The 18246-nt window shown below is 43.3% G+C and overlaps 2 protein-coding genes across 16 annotated transcripts in view; one reads left to right on the forward strand and one right to left on the reverse strand.

Moving 5' to 3' along the window:
• Positions 1-18246, reverse strand: part of LOC119179860 (japanin-like-RA2) — a 162797-nt gene that overhangs the window by 130700 nt on the left and 13851 nt on the right. For all 11 annotated transcript variants that reach the window (XR_012884937.1, XR_012884938.1, XR_012884936.1 and 8 more), the window contains exons 2-3: positions 17215-17253; positions 14839-14877 (exon numbers count right to left, since the gene is read on the reverse strand). Coding sequence is in view for 8 of the 11 variants with exons in the window: in XM_075869293.1 (XP_075725408.1) it covers positions 14839-14877; positions 17215-17253 (78 nt within the window). In the remaining 3 variants the exon portion in view is untranslated. The remainder of the gene's footprint in view (positions 1-14838; positions 14878-17214; positions 17254-18246) is intronic.
• LOC142767511 (uncharacterized) lies at positions 2019-13673 on the forward strand. Of its 5 annotated transcripts, none has more exons than XM_075869299.1 (5): positions 2027-2624; positions 7614-7668; positions 9821-10047; positions 13068-13227; positions 13327-13673. In XM_075869299.1, exons 1-5 carry the CDS (start codon positions 2478-2480, stop codon positions 13539-13541), a joined length of 804 nt encoding a protein of 267 aa, XP_075725414.1. In that variant the 5' UTR covers positions 2027-2477; the 3' UTR covers positions 13542-13673. The 5 variants fall into 5 exon arrangements, with proteins under 5 accessions (XP_075725418.1, XP_075725414.1, XP_075725415.1 ...); XM_075869300.1 differs by having other exon boundaries at positions 2192-2624; positions 9821-9909; XM_075869302.1 differs by having other exon boundaries at positions 2487-2624; positions 7606-7668.

Consider the following 18246-nt stretch of genomic DNA (forward strand, 5'->3'; position numbering starts at 1 on the left):
TCAAATTTTATCTTGCTGCTAGCTTCCCTGCCATCAAATAATGTCCATCCCATATCACCTTATACTCCCTGGTTTGGTGTATTCCCGTGAGCTCCTAAAGCAAGCCTACATATTTCACGTTGCCTAATTTCTAATCTTGCTTGAACTTCTGACCTCATGCACAAGACCGCGTTGCCGAACGTCAGCCCAGGAACCATGGCCCCTTTCCATATTCCTCTCACAACATTATACCTATTGTAATTCCACAGTGCCCTATTTTTCATCACTGCTGCATTCCTGTTATCTTTAGTCGTCACGCATATTGCGTGTTCCCTCAGGTACTCGGTCCCATTGCTTATCCATATGCCCAGTTATTTGTATTTATCTGTTATCTCTAGCGTGACTTCCTGTATTCTAAGCTCACTACCTTTGTTATCATTAAAAATCATGACTACTGATTTTTCCTAACTGAATCTAAAATCTAACCTATCTCACTCATTACCACAGATGTCCATCAACCTCTGCAAATCTTCCTTGTTGTCGGCCATTAGCACTATATCATCTGCGTAGATTAATGCTGGTAGTGCCTAATCAATGAGTTTTCCTTGTTTGACTAAAGAGAGGTTGAAGCCAAGTCCCCTTGCCTCTAATTTGGCCTCTAATCCTTGTAGGTACATCATGAATAAGAAGGGTGACAGTGGGCACGCTTGCCTCAGTCCACGTTTCACCACTGTGGGCTTGGATACCTGTTTTTCCCACTTTTTAACTACCTTGTTAGTTTTATAGATTTCCTTTAAACGATTAGTGACTCCATGTTTTACACCCAGTGTGTCTAGTATTCCCCACAAGTCCTCTTGAACCACGCTATTGTACGCTCCCTTGAATTTCTGCAGGCCGGTAGGAAGCTTCACAGCGAAGCGCCTGATCTTGTGAAACGGCGCAGCCATGCAGGCAGGGCATTCAATTCCCTCCCTATTTATTGTATACTACTGTCCTTGTGTACATCGTAGAACATATAACAGTAATGATAGCAAACAGATCATTGATTCGGGTAGGCTTGGTGTATTTATGTAAAATGGAACAACGAGAAAGCTGCTGAAGCTCGTGCCTGTATACAGCTGCTTTATATGGAGATGAAACTTTAACGAAAAAAAAATGTAATGATAAACAGTAGGCTCATAACAAACAACATTTCTCTGAGGGTGCATGGAATATATGTCCCATGCAAGGCTATGCATTGCAGTCCTTACTGCATTAATTATGTACACGTACTGCAGGGCATGCAAGTGTACGAGTTTTCCTTGTTTGACTAAAGAGAGGTTGAAGCCAAGTCCCCTTGCCTCTAATTTGGCCTCTAATCCTTGCAGACACACGCTGACGAAATGACATTTTTTGCTACATACAAACGTGCACCGCACCAAATAAGACGCACGTGTTTGTATAGTCAGGGAACACTCGTGAATATTGATGAAATCACACAGCTCGCTTACAGTATAAAACAAACACAATTGCGAACAATAAAATGCGACGCTGTTTAAAGAGGCGGACCCAGGTTACGAGGAGAATTATCAGTATGGCATACACACCACGTGTCAAGCTTTTGCAACATCTAAAGAGACTAAATATGGAAAGTTGCCTTTGTAAGTTAACATGACAGCACCAAATGGAGAATCCACACGAGAGAACAATTCATCGTGGGCTAAAGAATGTGTTTTAAATATTATACACAGCTTTGCAAGATAATATCGACGAGTTTTACTCGTCTAGGTGTGGGAGGTGTAGGCCTGATAAAATGCGATGTTGCTTCAGAGCCTTTCTTTCGTAATATTGCAATTTTATTCAACTCTTTCAAACGCGGCACCGTAAATTTCTACTGGGTGCTCGAACACGGCAAGCAGGTCGCGGGGCAAAATCTTTGTAACATTTTATTACCGAAACAGCGATACTAGCAATGCTTGAGCTGCACTTGCTGTTTTCTAAATTGTAACCTCCTCAATCTCATCACTGTGATCAGGAAACAGAGGAAAAGTACAGCAGTAGTACGTAGAGAAATATTCAATTTCAAGGCCTTTAGCAATATCATCTAAACAAATTGCCAGTTCACTGTTGAATTCTCGATGGAAACAAACAGCTGATCAGGGACGCAAGCTTGGCTTGGCACTGGCTTGGCCGTTCATACAGAGCCAAAAGCCGCTGCAGGAAACTGAATTGCGGATCGTATTGAGACAAAATATTTTATACATTTTTGTTTTCTTTGTTTCATTTCTCTAATTGCTCTTGTGATGGCGTGGACCGCGCTTCGCGATCTCATGTACCGGCGCACTGTTCTTAAGTTTAGTATGGCGCACGATAATACATGATTGCGTGCTTTAATTCAAAAAGGTTCGCGAGTATGGCAGCAACACTGCAATGTCGGGAAGAGGCACGGGGAAGTGGATAGTAGTAGAACCAGTAGCAGCTGCATGCCCGGGTGGAGCGACTGATGCCCAGATGGAGGAATGTCAACGCGATGCCTTTTGTGTTGGCCGTTCTGGCAGTTCCGCCGACTTTATAGAAAGAGACGACCCCGTCGGTTGTCCTCTTCTCTTTTCCTTCGGGCATCAGCGACAACATTGACGGACGACGTGTTCGACTTCACTGTGCACGTGAGTATAGGTTGATTTTTCATTCGAGTGAATTCTTGTTCAGATTTGCAACTTGTCGACTTCATCCTGATCACCTGTCACCGGCAATAAGTCACATACGTGTGATATTTAGGTGAAGTAAATGATAATGCACATTTTCTGCTCCATTTGCGTGACTTAGCTACACCTGGACATGAGGTAAAGCCTTTGTCGCCTAGCCACTAGCAGGCAAGATCGATCACTCGCATCCTTCAGTTCACGAATCAACGCGCCTGCCTTAAAATTAGTAAGCTGCTCGCAAAGAAATCTTACCGAGGCAATTTTGTTTTCTGTGAACAATGCACCGTAGATTTGTCTTGAATAACAAAAAAAAAACTTGAAAAATAAATGTCGCGACCTTTTAGAAAACGCCGTGTCTAAGAGCTAGACGCGGCATTTTGTAAAATGCTCATTAAATTCAGTATGTTTTCGTAGTTTCTGGTTGAAATTATTATTGTCTATGAATATCATGGCCCAATCTTTTGCTTTGGCTGAAAATCTCGGCGGCAAAAACTTTGTTCAGTGTCCCTTTAAGGGCAGGTGTAGATGCCATCATTTCAGTCGCAAATCTTTTTGCTAGTCGGTCGGCTGGTTAACAATAAGGGTACTAACTAGAGTTCTTCCAGATTTCATCAGCAACACATCGTCATGGCTTCATCAGATGCTGCATTATATACATTCTATCCTCGTTTTTAAATAGGTGTACCGTATGGTCCACTGTTACAGGAAACAAGCGAGCTCATGGACAGTGAGCCATGTGGTGCTAACTGGCAGCGAGGCTTGTGAATGGGACGCATGCGCATAGAATCGGGGTGCGCCCAGTTTTGTCTGCAATTTCTCCGCCTGTACGCATGACAGCATTGGAAAGCACATCCGTATTTTAGCTGCGCAATTTATCTAGCCCAGTGCCTCCTGCTTCAGGGATTTCCTGTGAGCACAAAAAATGCATGATTTTAATCGTTGCTGCAGTGTTTTGCAAGTTGTCACCGTAAAGCACATCATATTTTTCGCATAATGCTCGCTGCAACTAGCAAGTTTCGATGACTCAAAATGCTGTTCAGGTCTGATGTAGCAAACATTTTAAGCTCGTCCTCGTGACTATGAAATATTGGTTTATTAAATAATGGAAGGCAGAGTTGGTATCAGTTGATTTACAGTGTGAAAATGAAAAGTGCGAAGGACCGTGCCTCGCAAGTAATCCCCGAGAGCATGAGCAGAGAAGTAGCAGATGAGGATGCTCATGCGCTGCATTTCCAAATCTCACCAGCACTAATGCTTGACGGACTGCTGGCCACGCACTAGTGTGTTCTTTCTGAAACAGGACTTTGGCCCTGTAAGCAAGTTCTTGAAGGGCATAAGTAAAACGTAGAATGGGCCCCCTATATGCACCCATCCTTGAACCATTGGGCTTATGAATTAGTGCCCTTTTCAAAATACAACTATTCTGAGCTATAAATTGTGACAGAACAGTGCACGAAGTTTATAAAAGGGAAAAAAGTCTTTAAATGTCCCCTTTATACATAGTGTTCTTGTGATGTCACTTCTGCCGTTGTCGCCCTCTCCCGCCATGCCCGGGTAACTCCCTGGGTACCTACGGCAGTTCACGTGCTGCAGTGCGGTTTGTTGGGGGCTCGTCATCTGTTGCTGTGAACGATGTGGAGGCATTGTGGTTTTCTGTTGTCTTACTTTAACGAGCTCATTGGATTAGGAAGGCCTCGCTCATTCACTCGATACAAGACCAGATAATCAAGATGTGCGACACATATACCAGCCACGGCGTACACCGGCTGCCCGCCACAACCTATGAGGGCCTATTATCTTGCTTTCACTATAAATTGCCTGGCCCAAAAACAAGTGAAAGCTCAAAATCTCTCGAGCCGCAATTTTAAGAGTGGATGTGCGAAGCGCAGCTGCTCCCATCGAAAACTAGTCGTGCAGAGCTAGGCAAGTTTACAAGAGATATAATATTATGAATATATTGTCACGGCCTACGCCACCAAAATAGCAATGCCCCCCCCCCCTCCCAAGTGTTTTAAACAGTGCTGATGTTGAGCTTGAGCCTCTTTGATTGCAATTTGTGGAAATAGTCGAGGAAAATATTATACAAGGCAGATAGCGACTTTGCGTAGTGTGTGTGCCGCGGTAATGCCAGTCATCACTTTATTTTTCGCGTATGCTTTAACACACTTTTCACTTTGTATTTTGCTTTTGTTGTACGCTAATGTACAGTGGAGTCACTGAACATGACAGTGATCGTGTATAGAATTAATTGACTAATTAAAAAAAATCCTGACGCCCAACTTGAACCGATCGGCTATACTTCAAAGTGAACTAATATTGTTTCCCATTCTTTATAGTTTGTTTCAATGCAATACCAAATCTCCGCGATCGCCATCACGATTTTAACCGCCTTCCTCGCCATCATGATTTTAACTGCGGACAAGTTTGTATGTACAGTATCTTGGTAAGCTATATCTGTTTGCAGGTAAATACTTGGCTATGGCACTTATCCGTAATGAAGTTGCACCTGAAGATGCAAATATTGCAAAGTTTCTTCAAGTAGCTTTTGTTAATCTGCACCAGCCAAATACGCTGGTACTTTTAGGAAAATCGGAATGTGCGTTCTCAATTTCAGGTTATAACTTTCAGCGAAGAAACACCCTAAGCTCTGCTCCCTCTGCGTGGACTACTAAATCAACTTGCCTCACTAGCAGCTCATAATTTCTCAAACTTGCATCGTGAGGCAAAACTAAACGGGTGCAAGCACGAGGAGACAACATGGCAGTTGTAGGCGATAGATTCGGTTGGTGCCCGGGCATGTTGGTGGCGCATTTCGGAAGTGACGAAAAGGCGCTGCGAGATGCACGTGCACACTTTGTATGTATAGTTGCTGTATTGGACAGCAAACTTTTTTTCTTATCTGAGCAGTTTTACCAAAGGAAGCTTCATCATATGGCGTGATAAATGAAGCGAATCCATAGGTTGAACCACATCATAGCCTCGCTGTGCTTTTGTACTTTTTTTAGCTCGCAAAATTTATTTGTACATATAAGTGACAACTTGCCAGTAATAAGGCAGCACTTGTTTCTTTACCATATGATCATCTCCGGTGTGCTGCTGCCTCAATATTTCAAATTCTAAGCATTTACATCATTGTATGCTAACTTTTCCTTCAAAGTGAGACAAGCCACATGTGTATCGTAGATCAAGAAGCATGCCAGTTTTGCGTACTTGCAAGGTAAACATCAGAAATGCACAGTTGATCAAAAATACTAGTTTAATGGTGCATCTACATAGCAAAGCACCTGTGGCACCTCGGGAACAAGATAATGCCACATATGTTACAAGAGATAATTAAAAAAGACAGGGGACGTTCCGTGAACAAATAGAAACAAAAATAAAATGGCACGTGGCAGCGAGCGAAGGCGGCAAGGGGGGGGGGGGGGGGAGCCCGTGGGACTTCAGCGGATGAACGTAAGGTGTGTGTTTAATATGTGGAAGAAAAAAAAAATTCAAAATTTTGGCGACTGAAATGAGGGTGACTTAGTGAGTGCGCTCATGACGAGAGTAAACACGGTTATTTTTTTTTTTCAAATCTCTTTTGAAAGCCACAAAAAATCTGTATGTGGTGCAGCCTAACAGAATGTCCGTGAAGGCAAATTATGAATTCGTCGTTGTACAAAGGCCTTTTTTTTTTTTTCATTCGCACCATCCCCGCCGCGGTGGTCTAGTGGCTAAGGTACTCGGCTGCTGACCCGCAGGGCGCGAGTTCGAATCCCGGCTGCGGCGGCTGCATTTCTGATGGAGGCGGGAATGTTGTAGGCCCGTGTGCTCAGATTTAGGTGCACGTTAAAGAACCCCAGGTGGTCTAAATTTTCGGAGCCTTCCACTACGGCGTCTATCATAATCATATAGTGGTTTTGGGACGTTAAACCCCACATATCAATCAATAAATCATGCGCACCATAAATAGTGCTCAAAATTTAATTGCATATGTTGTTTTCATCCTCGCTGTATTCCGTGCTGTTTATGATGTAAAAAAAAAAGTAGCACACTGAAGTGGTGCTGCTTTTGGGCAACAGTTGAAAATGGCGGGCTGCATGAATGCGGAATACTGCCGCTTACACTCAAATCACTCTTGTGGTCACCTCCCACTGTTTGCAGCATGTGTTGTGTATACACAGCTGCATATTTCCTAGCTAGAAAAATTTGATTTTAGGTGTTTCACGCCATTTTCCATGTAACTATTCCACAATTGCACACACTGATCAGCAGGCTTTCAATTGCGCTGAAGGACACAGGTGCCATAAAATTCATAGTCGATTCTTTCAAGAAACCGTATGTAAAGGCTGAAGCTTCATGCGTACATACACACACACATACCATATTGTTTTTTGTACTTTATGAAAGCTGCGAAGGTCTCATGTGCCTCCAAGCGTAACCTGTCTTATTTATTCTCCATCACCGCAAAAGTTTTGTGAGTTTCAAATAAAATTACTTTGCGCATGGCCACTTTTGGGTAATTTTTTTGTGTAGGTGTTATTTGAGCAGCCTACAGTGTTTACTTTATAAGCCTGTATGTATATGTTGCATTATAAGGATGCAGAATGTGTGTAGCTGTACAATATAGATGAAGTGTAAAAATTAAGTGTGTCTATTGTAGTGTTCTTGCAACCAATCTTACCCCCGTATTCTAGAACGTCCCTCCACTCAACGCTTCACCTTCACTTGAGATGGCTGATGGGAGCGCCGTCTCTAAGCAGAGAAAATTGCTGCATGTCAGCAATAATCTGCTGTGATTCTCGAGTAGCGCAGCGTCGCTTTCAAACGAGCAGCGGCACAGTGCTCAACTCTGTCAAGTGAAGGGTGAAAGTCGAGTCGGGGAGCGTTTATGAATATGGGGGTTAGTTTTGTTGTCTTGTTAACCTGCCATTCACACTGGATTGATGCTACTTTGCTCTAGCTGTACAGTGCTCTCCAAGGCTCAAGGAGGCACCGCACGGGGAAGGCTCGGAGCAAACCATGCGTGAGTTTCCTTTCATTGTTACACTATGCACGTATTAAGTGATAGACTTTAATGTATGCTATTTGTATTGTGCAAGTTTTTGGGGACATACAACTTCCAACACTTATATGTTCTGACGAAAATCACGCAAGAATGAGAGAAGCTTGTGCAAAAATTATGCAAGAGTGTAAGAAGCTTTTGCAGAAGTCTGTGAAATGAAGTTTTGAAATTTTGTGGCAATGTGTCATTGTACAGTGGTCAACAGTCTTGCTCAGCATGCTTGACTGCAGGGCTCCCGGCTGCACAGGCGCATCTACGGAGTGCCTGATGCATGATGGGCCAAATGTCAGCCTGCACGCTGGTGCCTCTTATCCCCGTTTGTCTGTTACATCCGTGTCTCTTGTAAAGGGGATCAACTGTGCTACCTTTTTTTTTTCGAATGTAATGAGTTCTTTTTCCAGATTATTGTTGTTTGAAGGTAGAGCCTCACATTTCTATCAAATACTGAAGATTCTATTTTTCCTTCTAGATGCTATGAAGTCACTCCTTGTGTTACAATAGAGTGAACACTGTTATGAGAAAAGCTACTTTATGGAGTTAACTCACTCCATATTGACTTAACACACAGAATTGGTGACAAACTACACTCCATTCCAGCTGCATTAGGAATAATATTCATTTGCATACTTCTGTTTCTTTTGTTTGTTTGTTGGCTGGAGGTTTGGAGTATAGGGTGGCCAGAGGGCACTGTGTAGTCTTTCTTCATCTTCCCAATTTTGTGAACATCAATTGATAGCAGTATGGGAAGCAGCCAGCATGCTGAAACAGCGGTGCAAGCATGCAAGATGTTCACCATTGCATGCAGTCAGTTGCTGTGAGCAACCTACTGCATACAATTAACTGCGAGTGGTGAACTAGCGCTGCACTATGTGTGCCTCCTGGAGAGCTGCAATGGTAAAGTGCCACAATCGTATAGTAACATGGATAACATCGCAATTTGTTTGTTGAATAATTTTGCAACAGAATCAATGGAGTTTTGGATAAAGTTGTGTATCTGCCTGGTTCATCAAAGCTACAGAGTCAAATGCGGTATATACTCGCGTATTATGTGTACTTTTTTTGTCAATCCGGTCATGTGCGAAGCTAGTAGGAATCGCTGGCCTAAAAGCTCAACTGGGAATATATGTTGCAGGCGCTGTCACAGCTGTCTCAAAGCGGATTGTCATTTGTTTGCTAAGCCTGTTGAAATGCCCCCATTTTCTTGAAGTTCTTCCGAACAGTGCTCACAAAAACCAGTTCCCACGACAGGGTTATACCAGAGAACATAAGTACTCTCCAATAATTGTCGGGAACCCAATGTAAAGTAAGATGCAGACAAGAAAGCGCGATGCCAACACAGTGCTGTGTGTGTCGCCCTTCATGTGTGTGTGTGTCCATTCCTTGTCCCAGTCTTCTATTGCGTTGTGTTCCCTCCGATATCTAACCAACACACCCAAGCTTCTATGCTAAGTCTTATTCAACGCACTCTTCTGCTGGCTCCCATACTGAATATTGCATGTCGAAGAACTCCACGCTGATGTGCTTAGCGGTAGCACGTTTTCAGTTTTCTTCGGTAAGCTTTATAACAGCAATCTGCCCCGTATATAATTATTGTAGCCTATCACAAGGAGCGGTAAAAACGCAATGGCCAGATGGCGAAACCGAAAAAAAAAATGAGTGCGAAAACCTGCCTCATCTAGTTGATGTGACAGGTCCTTGCACGCGTTCAACATCTGTGCTGTGTCTCGGGAATACATTCTTGCCGTGGAAGAGGTGGGAAGATAGGAGGCAAACCTTTAGGCATTTCGGACTACACATAAACAGGTTTCAGTTTTCAAGTTCGATATTCTAGGGAAAGCATAAAAGTTCATGGAAGAAGGGACCTTGCACTCAGTCCATTTTGTGTAAGACTGCACTCGCCTGCTCGACAAGAGATGTGCCTGACCAGAGCATCATGAAGTCAAATGTGTCTGTGTGTGTGCTGGCAAGGTGGCTCGGGCTGGTTGGGGAGGGCAAAGTATGCGAACAAAAAGTTTCTTGTAGTAAAGCAGGCTGGCTAATTATACTGGTGAGCAAATTATGTGAGGATGCAAATTGTGCGAGTAAATATGGTATGTACTCTTGTATGTTTCAGCTCTATTGCTACGGATCCTGCGGATCCAACTTGGCATCCGGCAGCAACAAAGACAGGTTCTGCAGGAGGTGCGACAGCTGAAGCACAAGGTACGGCTCTTGTCCGTGCCTCAGCACGCCCAGCCAGCACAGCGCCCCTCTGACCTTCCCCGGCTGCCTGCTGGTACAATTGGAGAAGTGGAGGCAGCAGAGGCAGCTGTGCAGAGTAAAGCTGTGGCTGCGGCTTTGGTGTATATTTCTTGATTTTTAATATGCCTATGTAACATGCAGAAATTTAGTACTGCTTCAAGATACTGTGTTTCGGGAAACAAACTAGTCAGGTTATCTCATGAGCCACTGTACTACAGTCGAATATGAATAATTCGTACTCAAAGAGGCCAGAAAATTTGTTCAAATTAAAAGAAGTTCAAAATAATGAAAGTTACCGTAATTACTTGAATCTAACACGCACCTTTTTTCCGGTTAAGAGAGTTCATAAATCGCATGTGCGTTAGAATCGAGTACGAAAAAAAAATGAATATGGTCATTCTATTGCCATCGCCACTTACAAAATGGCTGCCCCCTACGTGCGTCGGCATGGCGCGTCGGTCATTTCTGCCTATGTGTTTCCCATGTGCGGCACTTCATTTCATACATGTGCTGAGGAGTTCGTCATCTTGTAGTACATTAGCATCGACGGCATGGTAGGGCCGACTCCAAAAACTCGACGAGTGCACTAGAATGCTGCTTCTAAAAGAAAAGTCGTCGCGTGTGCCGGAGCGGACAGAAATCGGGCCGCATCGCGGTCATTCGGAGTTCCCGAAACGTGCGTGCGGGACTGGCGGAAACAAAAGCAGAATATTGTCAACAGCAAAGATTCACGCAAAGGCTTTAGTGGACCACAGCAGGGTCGGTTTCCACAAATTGAAGAGCTGCTCGGCGAGTATGTGATTAAGCAGTGAGCGGCACAGCGGCCCGTGACGACAGAACTACTCCAAGTGCAGGCTATGCAGTTAGCCTTAGAAAAAGGGCTAATGCAGAGCCATTTTAAAGCGAGCAGATGCTGGCTAACGAACTTTATGAAGAGAAAAGGCTTTTCCCTCCGAAGGCGAACGGGCATATGCCGGAAGTTGCCGGAGGAGTACGAAGAAAAGCTTCAGAGTCTTCAGAGGTTCCTCCTAAACTTGCGGCACAACAACGGCTACCTGCTTGGGCAAATCGGGAATGCCAATCACACGCCTCTTTACTTCGACATGCCTGGCACCACAACCGTCTAGGAGAAGGGGGCGAAGCAAGTTTGTGTACCGACATCGGGCCACGGTAAAACTAGAGTGACAGCAATGCTCTGTTGCACGTCAGATAGGCATAAGCTTCCCCCGTACTTCATATTTAAACGGAAGACGCTCTCAAAAAGAGTCGTTTTCGCGAGTGGTGTGATCAAGCGGGCCAACGAGAAAAAAGGGTGCGCGTTGCAACCGATGTCTTAGGATTTTTTTTTTTTTCTGTCGTGCAAACCGGGCGCACGTTACAATCGAGGGCGCGGTAGAATAGAGTAAATACGGTAAACGAGCGGAGGGCTCACCATGCAGTGATGCATGTGCATGGAGAAGTTTTATTCACAAATTACAGGACATCCGTCATTAATTAAAGTAGTCAATACGTGTCTGTACACGTTGGCCTTGCAACGAGTCAACAAGTTTTGCGTGCAGTTTGCAAAGCATTTGTACTTCGGCTTCAGTATTCTCCTGGCAAAAGAAGTTGCGCGCGGCAATGTCCAGTGCTGACACTCTTCGAAGACAACTGTGTTTCCACTGTTACCATCTGCGCTGCAGCCGGAGCGTGGCCAGCACATGATGAGAATGGAGGAGCGTCTCCACCTGGAGAAAAGCAGATCGGCATTCGAGAGCGAAACACTCCGCGGCAGCTTTTTTTTTTTTCTCTCTTCATGCGCGGTGTTGAAAGGAGAAGAGTCTCTACATAGCAGGAACGAAAAACAGGGAAGCGTGACACCGGCGCCTTGCAGATCGGCATGAGAGAGCCAACTCTCTGCGACAGCTTTTTTTCCCCTCTTTCTCTTCATGCGCAGTGTTAAGAGGAGAAGGGTCTCTACGTGGCAGGGACGGAAAAAGCCGAAGCGGGGCACAGGAATGTCGCAGATTGGCATTTGGCAAACATTCCACCGCAGTCTTTTCTTTCCTTTTCTTCATTTTCTTCTTCAAGCACAGCGATGAGGTGTCTGAAGTGCCACCGCAGGTTTGGGCGGGGTGCTGAGAGCTTTTTCCGAGCGCGCTATAGCTTTGATAGGACCACAGCGTCAGTTCGAATTAAGTGTGTTGGAATTAATGAGATTCGCCTGTATTTACTATAGTCTGTGAAGTCCGAGTGAACTGTCCTAAGCTAGCAGACGATGTAGGCGGCAACGTGTGTTTGAGGGGCAGTGACTAGCAATAGCCTGCTTAAAACGGACATTCAGTAATTTTGTTCATTTATCACCCTATTTCTTGTCCGCTGCGGCTCTCTCTACTTTGAGCTACAGTTCACCCTGCCTTGTGTTAGCCGATTTCTTACTTTTTTAAAAATCTAACATTCACCCAATTTCGCAGTGTGAAGAAAAATGCACCTTTGTTTATTGTGATGAGATTTCTATAGCGACATGCCTCTTTGTTGGCTATCACAGAAAAATATAAACAGCAAATGGTGCGACCATCTAGTGCGACCTTTATTTTTCTATCAGTTTCATCTATGACCAAGATTTGGTCGCTCTAAGGTTGCCTCTTAGTACGCCTTGATCATGTTCATTTATCTTGTTGTGCTCTGCTTACAATGCATTGATTAAAAACATGTCCAAGCTTCTTTTTGAATTCCACATATTTTATCGTTTTTCACCTGTAGAAGCTACTCCTGGTCAACATTCAGGCAAAGACATTGTAACCTCGAAGAAATGTGTATTGGAATTTGAGCACTGTACAAAGTAATTATACTATTTCATAGCTAGAATCAATATTTATTAAGGGTTATAACAGTGTTGTATTTGATTTCATAACAGCGAAACTGCATTCAGAGAAGGACTCTGAAAGGTTCTCACACTGAGTGTGAGAGGGCTGATGTGGAAACCATTTTAGGACAAGTGAGTTGAAGTTAGCGTAAAAAAAACAATGAAATGTTGTGATGCCCAAAAATTCAAGTTGTTGTTTTCAGTGACCTCTTCTTGCAGATTTTTATCATGAAAACATTTCGATGTGCTGTTGCGTTCTTGCATTTTTTTACAGTGCAAGCACCTCCTGCAGATTGGGGGACGTGGCCTCCGAGAAATTGGTGTGAATGCCATGAAGGCTGTATTGGCACATGACGTGCAAGTGCTGTACAGCCTTCATGGCAGAAAAGGGAAAAGGGCCTTTGTGAACCTGAGGCTCTGTAGATTAGTGACAGGTTAGACTTGTTCATTGTTTTATGTGTGTGTACACCCTTGTGTATTCTCTGTACTGCAGTGCTTCATGTGTACTATGGTATTTCTGTTCTTGTATGCAGATGTCATCTGCCAAAAAGCAGGGTGCGACCAGGTGGAGGCCCTCAGCTTTATTAAGAGGTGGCTGCCAGGGTCTGGTGATCGCTGTGGGGGCAGGAAGCGGCGCTTCAGAGAAGCATTTGTTGTGGAGCAGCCCGATGATCCCCACTCTGAGTGCAGATTATCGGCTGCTCGCGGCAGCTGGCTTCCTGCCCAGCCACAGCAGCCAGGGCCTTGACAGCACCACTGTCACTGTGCCCCCAACGCAACCTGACCTGCAGTAGAGCGGGCCTTTTTTAGTTGTGTATATATATTTTTCAATGTATACATTTTTTGTTGTACCAAATAAATAAAAAAAACAAAGAATAAATAGTCTGCAGACTGTCGGTGGTGCACTGTTCGGCTAGCTTATGCTGATTCGGAAGCACCATCACCATGTTTTAGTTACCAAAAAGATGCTCTAAACTATGAATATTCTCGATTACCATGTGGGGGACATATGTGGGGATTGCAAGTGGGGGACATACGCTTTCAACATTTACTTCCTAACGACTTTTTTCGATCTGCTGTACCAAATACCAGTACCAAATAAAGCACTCGCTATTGCAAAAGATAAATTGGTAAAAAAATAAACTACACTTCTAGTGTTAGCAAAAGGAATGAGATATAAAAGATGAAATAGATCGCGTAACTGCTTTCAGTTCTCAGCATTCAATTTTCTGTTGCCCCAAGTATACAGGGCTGCAAAGCTACAAGAGCAGGTCATCGAGGCATATTGTTTAAATCTTCCGGTAAGAAAAATTCCCTACTAATAATGGTTACATAATGGCAAGCCAATCAGTAGCCAATATTCGTCGTGCAGGAAACATCGGTGTAATAACGGCATTTGATTGGCTGCAATGTGGCCCTGGATTGGTCCAATGTCGTTCGTACATCCGTAGCCAATATTCGTCGTGCAGCCAACATCGGCGTAAAAATGGCATGTGATTGGCTGAAATATGGCCCAATGTTGGCCGAACATTGGCAGCTTTGTCGGCAATACGATGGGCCTTCGTCGGCCCAATGTTGGTTGCATACTGGCTAAAACATCGGCAAAACGTCGGCCCATCATTGGCTTGAACGTCGGCCTGACATTGGAAGAAGTTGCACTTCCGACGTCGGCCCGACGTCGGTGCCGATGTTAGCCGATGTTGGTCCAAGATTGGTCCAACGGCGGCGTGCTGCCTGGGTCATGACTTGGGAATGCTTGCCGAATGTGCTCCACCGCATTCTTATACTTCTAGTTGCTTATCTTCTGGTTCGGCACCATGATATGTCAATGTACAATTAGCGCTCAGCCACTGCTCTGATGACACATTTCACTTTCGTTATATAGCAAGCCCTACAACGCTAAGGTGAGTCACGTACTTCGTTAACGGTAAGCATATTCACTGCTAAAAAGCCACCTATTTGTGTAGCACCCACCAACCTAACTACTCCGAAGAGGCTTGGTTTTAGCTTCTTGTGAGTGGATAGAACATCGATAGAAAACTTACCTGGGCAGAAGTTGGAGTTCAAGGCCGTATTTTGGGCACCTGTAGATATACACACGATAAGCGTACGGAGGGAAGGTGACTGCATTCGAAATCTTTCTATTGAGCGACATGCCATAAAATCATAGTACATATTTGTACAAAGGTTGTGCGCACAGGCATACGTAAGAGTTATAGATGTTTTTATACCCTGTTGTTTGCACTTGCACAACGAGGACAACTGAAACATGCACATTAGCAAAACTGATAAGAAGGTCTCATGCTCGCGAACATGCTGTCCTTAACACTGATAAAAAAATCAACTTCAGCACATGGCAACTAATCACCGCTGACTTTTATCCGATGGGACGGCTGTATCAAAGTAGTACGTATGTTATGTTCATAAAATGGTAAATCGGTTGCTAGAACTACGACCACTGTTGACGTTTCACGAAGATTAGCGTTTGATGTGAAGCATATATATATATATATACATATATATATATATATATATATATATATATATATATATATATATATATATATATATACATATAGATATATACATATAGATATATACATATATATATGTATATATATAATATTTGTGTGTGTATTTTGATGTTTTGCTGCAATTATTCTTAGTTTATATGTCCGATTACTGCTTATGTTGCCTCTAACATTGTTTTACCACAATTTGCCCTTGAAAGGAGGTCCCGATACAGTTTTTTACTTTGGGCCCTCCTTTTTTATACTAAACACATGTCACATTCTTGTATTCGTATCAATAAAAATCTGAAATCTATTTGAAAAGTAGTTTCGAAACCTGCCACAGCTCTGTGGAAATGCTTGATTGCCACGCCGAATGCTTGAGTTCGATTCTAGCTGGTACCCTGCATTCATTCTTTGCATTCGTTGGGTGGACACTTGCGATGTGAGGTATTTCTTAAATAAATAAATAGGTAGATAGATAGATAGATAGATAGATAGATAGATAGATAGATAGATAGATAGATAGATAGATAGATAGATCGATAGATAGATAGATAGATAGATAGATAGATAGATAGATAGATAGATAGATAGATAGATAGATAGATAGATAGATAGATAGATAGATAGATAGATAGATAGATAGATAGATAGATAGATAGATAGATAGATAGATAGATAGATAGATAGATAGATAGATAGATAGATAGATAGATAGATAGATAGATAGATAGATAGATAGATAGATACGCTCAAAGTCGCCGAAGTTCACTAAGAAATGCTCCGCATTTATTACTGTGACGATGATCGAGCAGGTTCTATTTTTAGATTACCGTTTGTCGGAGTCCTAAGCCTGCATATCTGGTGTAAGAAAATCGACAGACAATTAGGTGAAGGCAAGCACAGTGCAAAATAATTTTGGCTTCGTAACTTCGAAGTAAAGGTAGTCAAGTGAAGTGAAAGCAGTCTAAGCGGATAAAGAATATCCATTCTATCAACGAGACCTCATTTCACAACCTTCTAACTACGCGTTTGATGCCACTCTATTTCAGCGACGATGAAGGCCGATACATAGAAAGACACTGCCCCTCTACAACCCCCCCCCCTTTGCATGATCGGTGTTGACAGGGCTATTTCTGCAGATATCGCCACCCCTAATTGAATTCGGCCTATTTTTGGTGGCCGGAATGCTCAGTGTGAACTAGCCCTTAGCGCTCCTGCTGCTTCGCGTCTACACATGGATCTCTTCAATGAGAGATTGTGCGAGCTTTTTGGGCGTTTGCGCTGTTATGTAATCCATCGGTTATCTTCCATTTGCACTACGTAACCTGCCCGTGACCATTTGTGCTTCTTGATTTCGACTATAATTTCATTGACACGCATTTGTTCTCTGAGGCACTCTGCTTCCTTTTTGTTTCTTAATATTACACATACCAATTCTCTTTTCCTTGCTTGCTGTTTCGTAATCACATTAAGTTGAACCTTTATTCTAATCTTCCAGGTTTCTGTTCCATATGTAAGTACCGGTAAGAACCAGCTTTTATCTACCTTCCTCTTGAGGGATAGTGGCAATCTATTATTCATGATAAGCGAAGGCTTGCTCTACCTCAGTGCTTCACCCGATTGTTATTCTTCTAGCTACATTAATCTTGTGGTTCGGCACCACTATGTACCAATGTACAATGAGCGCTCAATCACCCCTTTGATGAAACTTTTCACTTTCGTGTTATAGCGAGCCCCACGATGAAAAATTCAGTCACGTATTTTGTTAACATGGCTAAGCGAACATCCATCTGAAGCACATCTACGGCTAAAAAACACACTTTTCTGTAGTTCTCGATATCTAAAATACTCTGAAGAGAACAAGTTTCTGCTACTTGTAAGTGGATAGAACATCGGTAAGCTCACCTGTGCAAAAGTATGAGTCCAAGGAAGTCTTTCCAGAACCTGTAATGACACACGCCACAGTAAATATTGCGACGATGAACGAGCTGGTTATAATTTCATACTTGTGTTTGTTTGGGCCACAAGGCTCAATAGTATGTGTAAAAAGAACGACAGATAAATAGGCGAAGTAAAGCATATGTCATATTATTTCTGGCTTCCTAACTGCAGTGTAAAGATTGTCAAGTGATGTGAAAGCAATTAAGCGCATAAAAAATAATCCTTCCATCAATGAAATCCTGATTCTCAGCTATCAAATTACGCGTTCAATACTCGCACAGTTCGGGTAAAATAAAGGATTGTTCTAGTCTTTTTTTTTTACTTTTCTTAGTGTCTTGGTGTGATAAATCCCTGGGACTGTACCCCAGCGCCACTCGTAGCAAAAAAGGCGAGTCTTTCACCTCCTTTCTTAATATTTTTCTGATTATATGACGCATCACGTAAAGTGCACTCTAGTTCGCGGCTGACCAGTTAAGCCTCGTAGGGTGAGTGAGTGAAAAAAAACTTTATTCATCGAAGAGGTGAGGTGTACTACCTTACAATTATACCTGTAAACCATCAATTGACTGACAACACCTATTTTTCAAACCATCAACGGCTTCATGAGACAAGAGCCACATCGCATTTTATCATTATAAATTGCTGAAATTCTCAGCATTTCTACCAAAGAGATATGATGTAGCAATTTAGTGGATACCTGTTTACTGTGGCATAAGGGAGAACGAAGAGGCTTAGGTGACAGCCGAAAGTGTTTTCAACTCAGTAGGATGCTAGCTTTTTGCACTTCCATGCTTTTTTTTCATGATAGTTCCGTGTTCTTTCGCACGCAGCCCTTTTAAAGGCTACAGATGTCCCCACAGAGAAGCCGCCGCACAAAGGCAAACCACCATATAGCCGCTCAGGCACCCTCGGCATCGATATTGGTGCCCCAGCAGCAGCAGCAGTGGCAGCAGCAGTGGCAGCAGCAGTGGCAGCAGCAGCGGCATCAGCGGAGGC

This window comes from Rhipicephalus microplus, chromosome 7 (assembly GCF_043290135.1).
Source record: "Rhipicephalus microplus isolate Deutch F79 chromosome 7, USDA_Rmic, whole genome shotgun sequence".
NCBI lineage: Eukaryota > Metazoa > Arthropoda > Arachnida > Ixodida > Ixodidae > Rhipicephalus > Rhipicephalus microplus.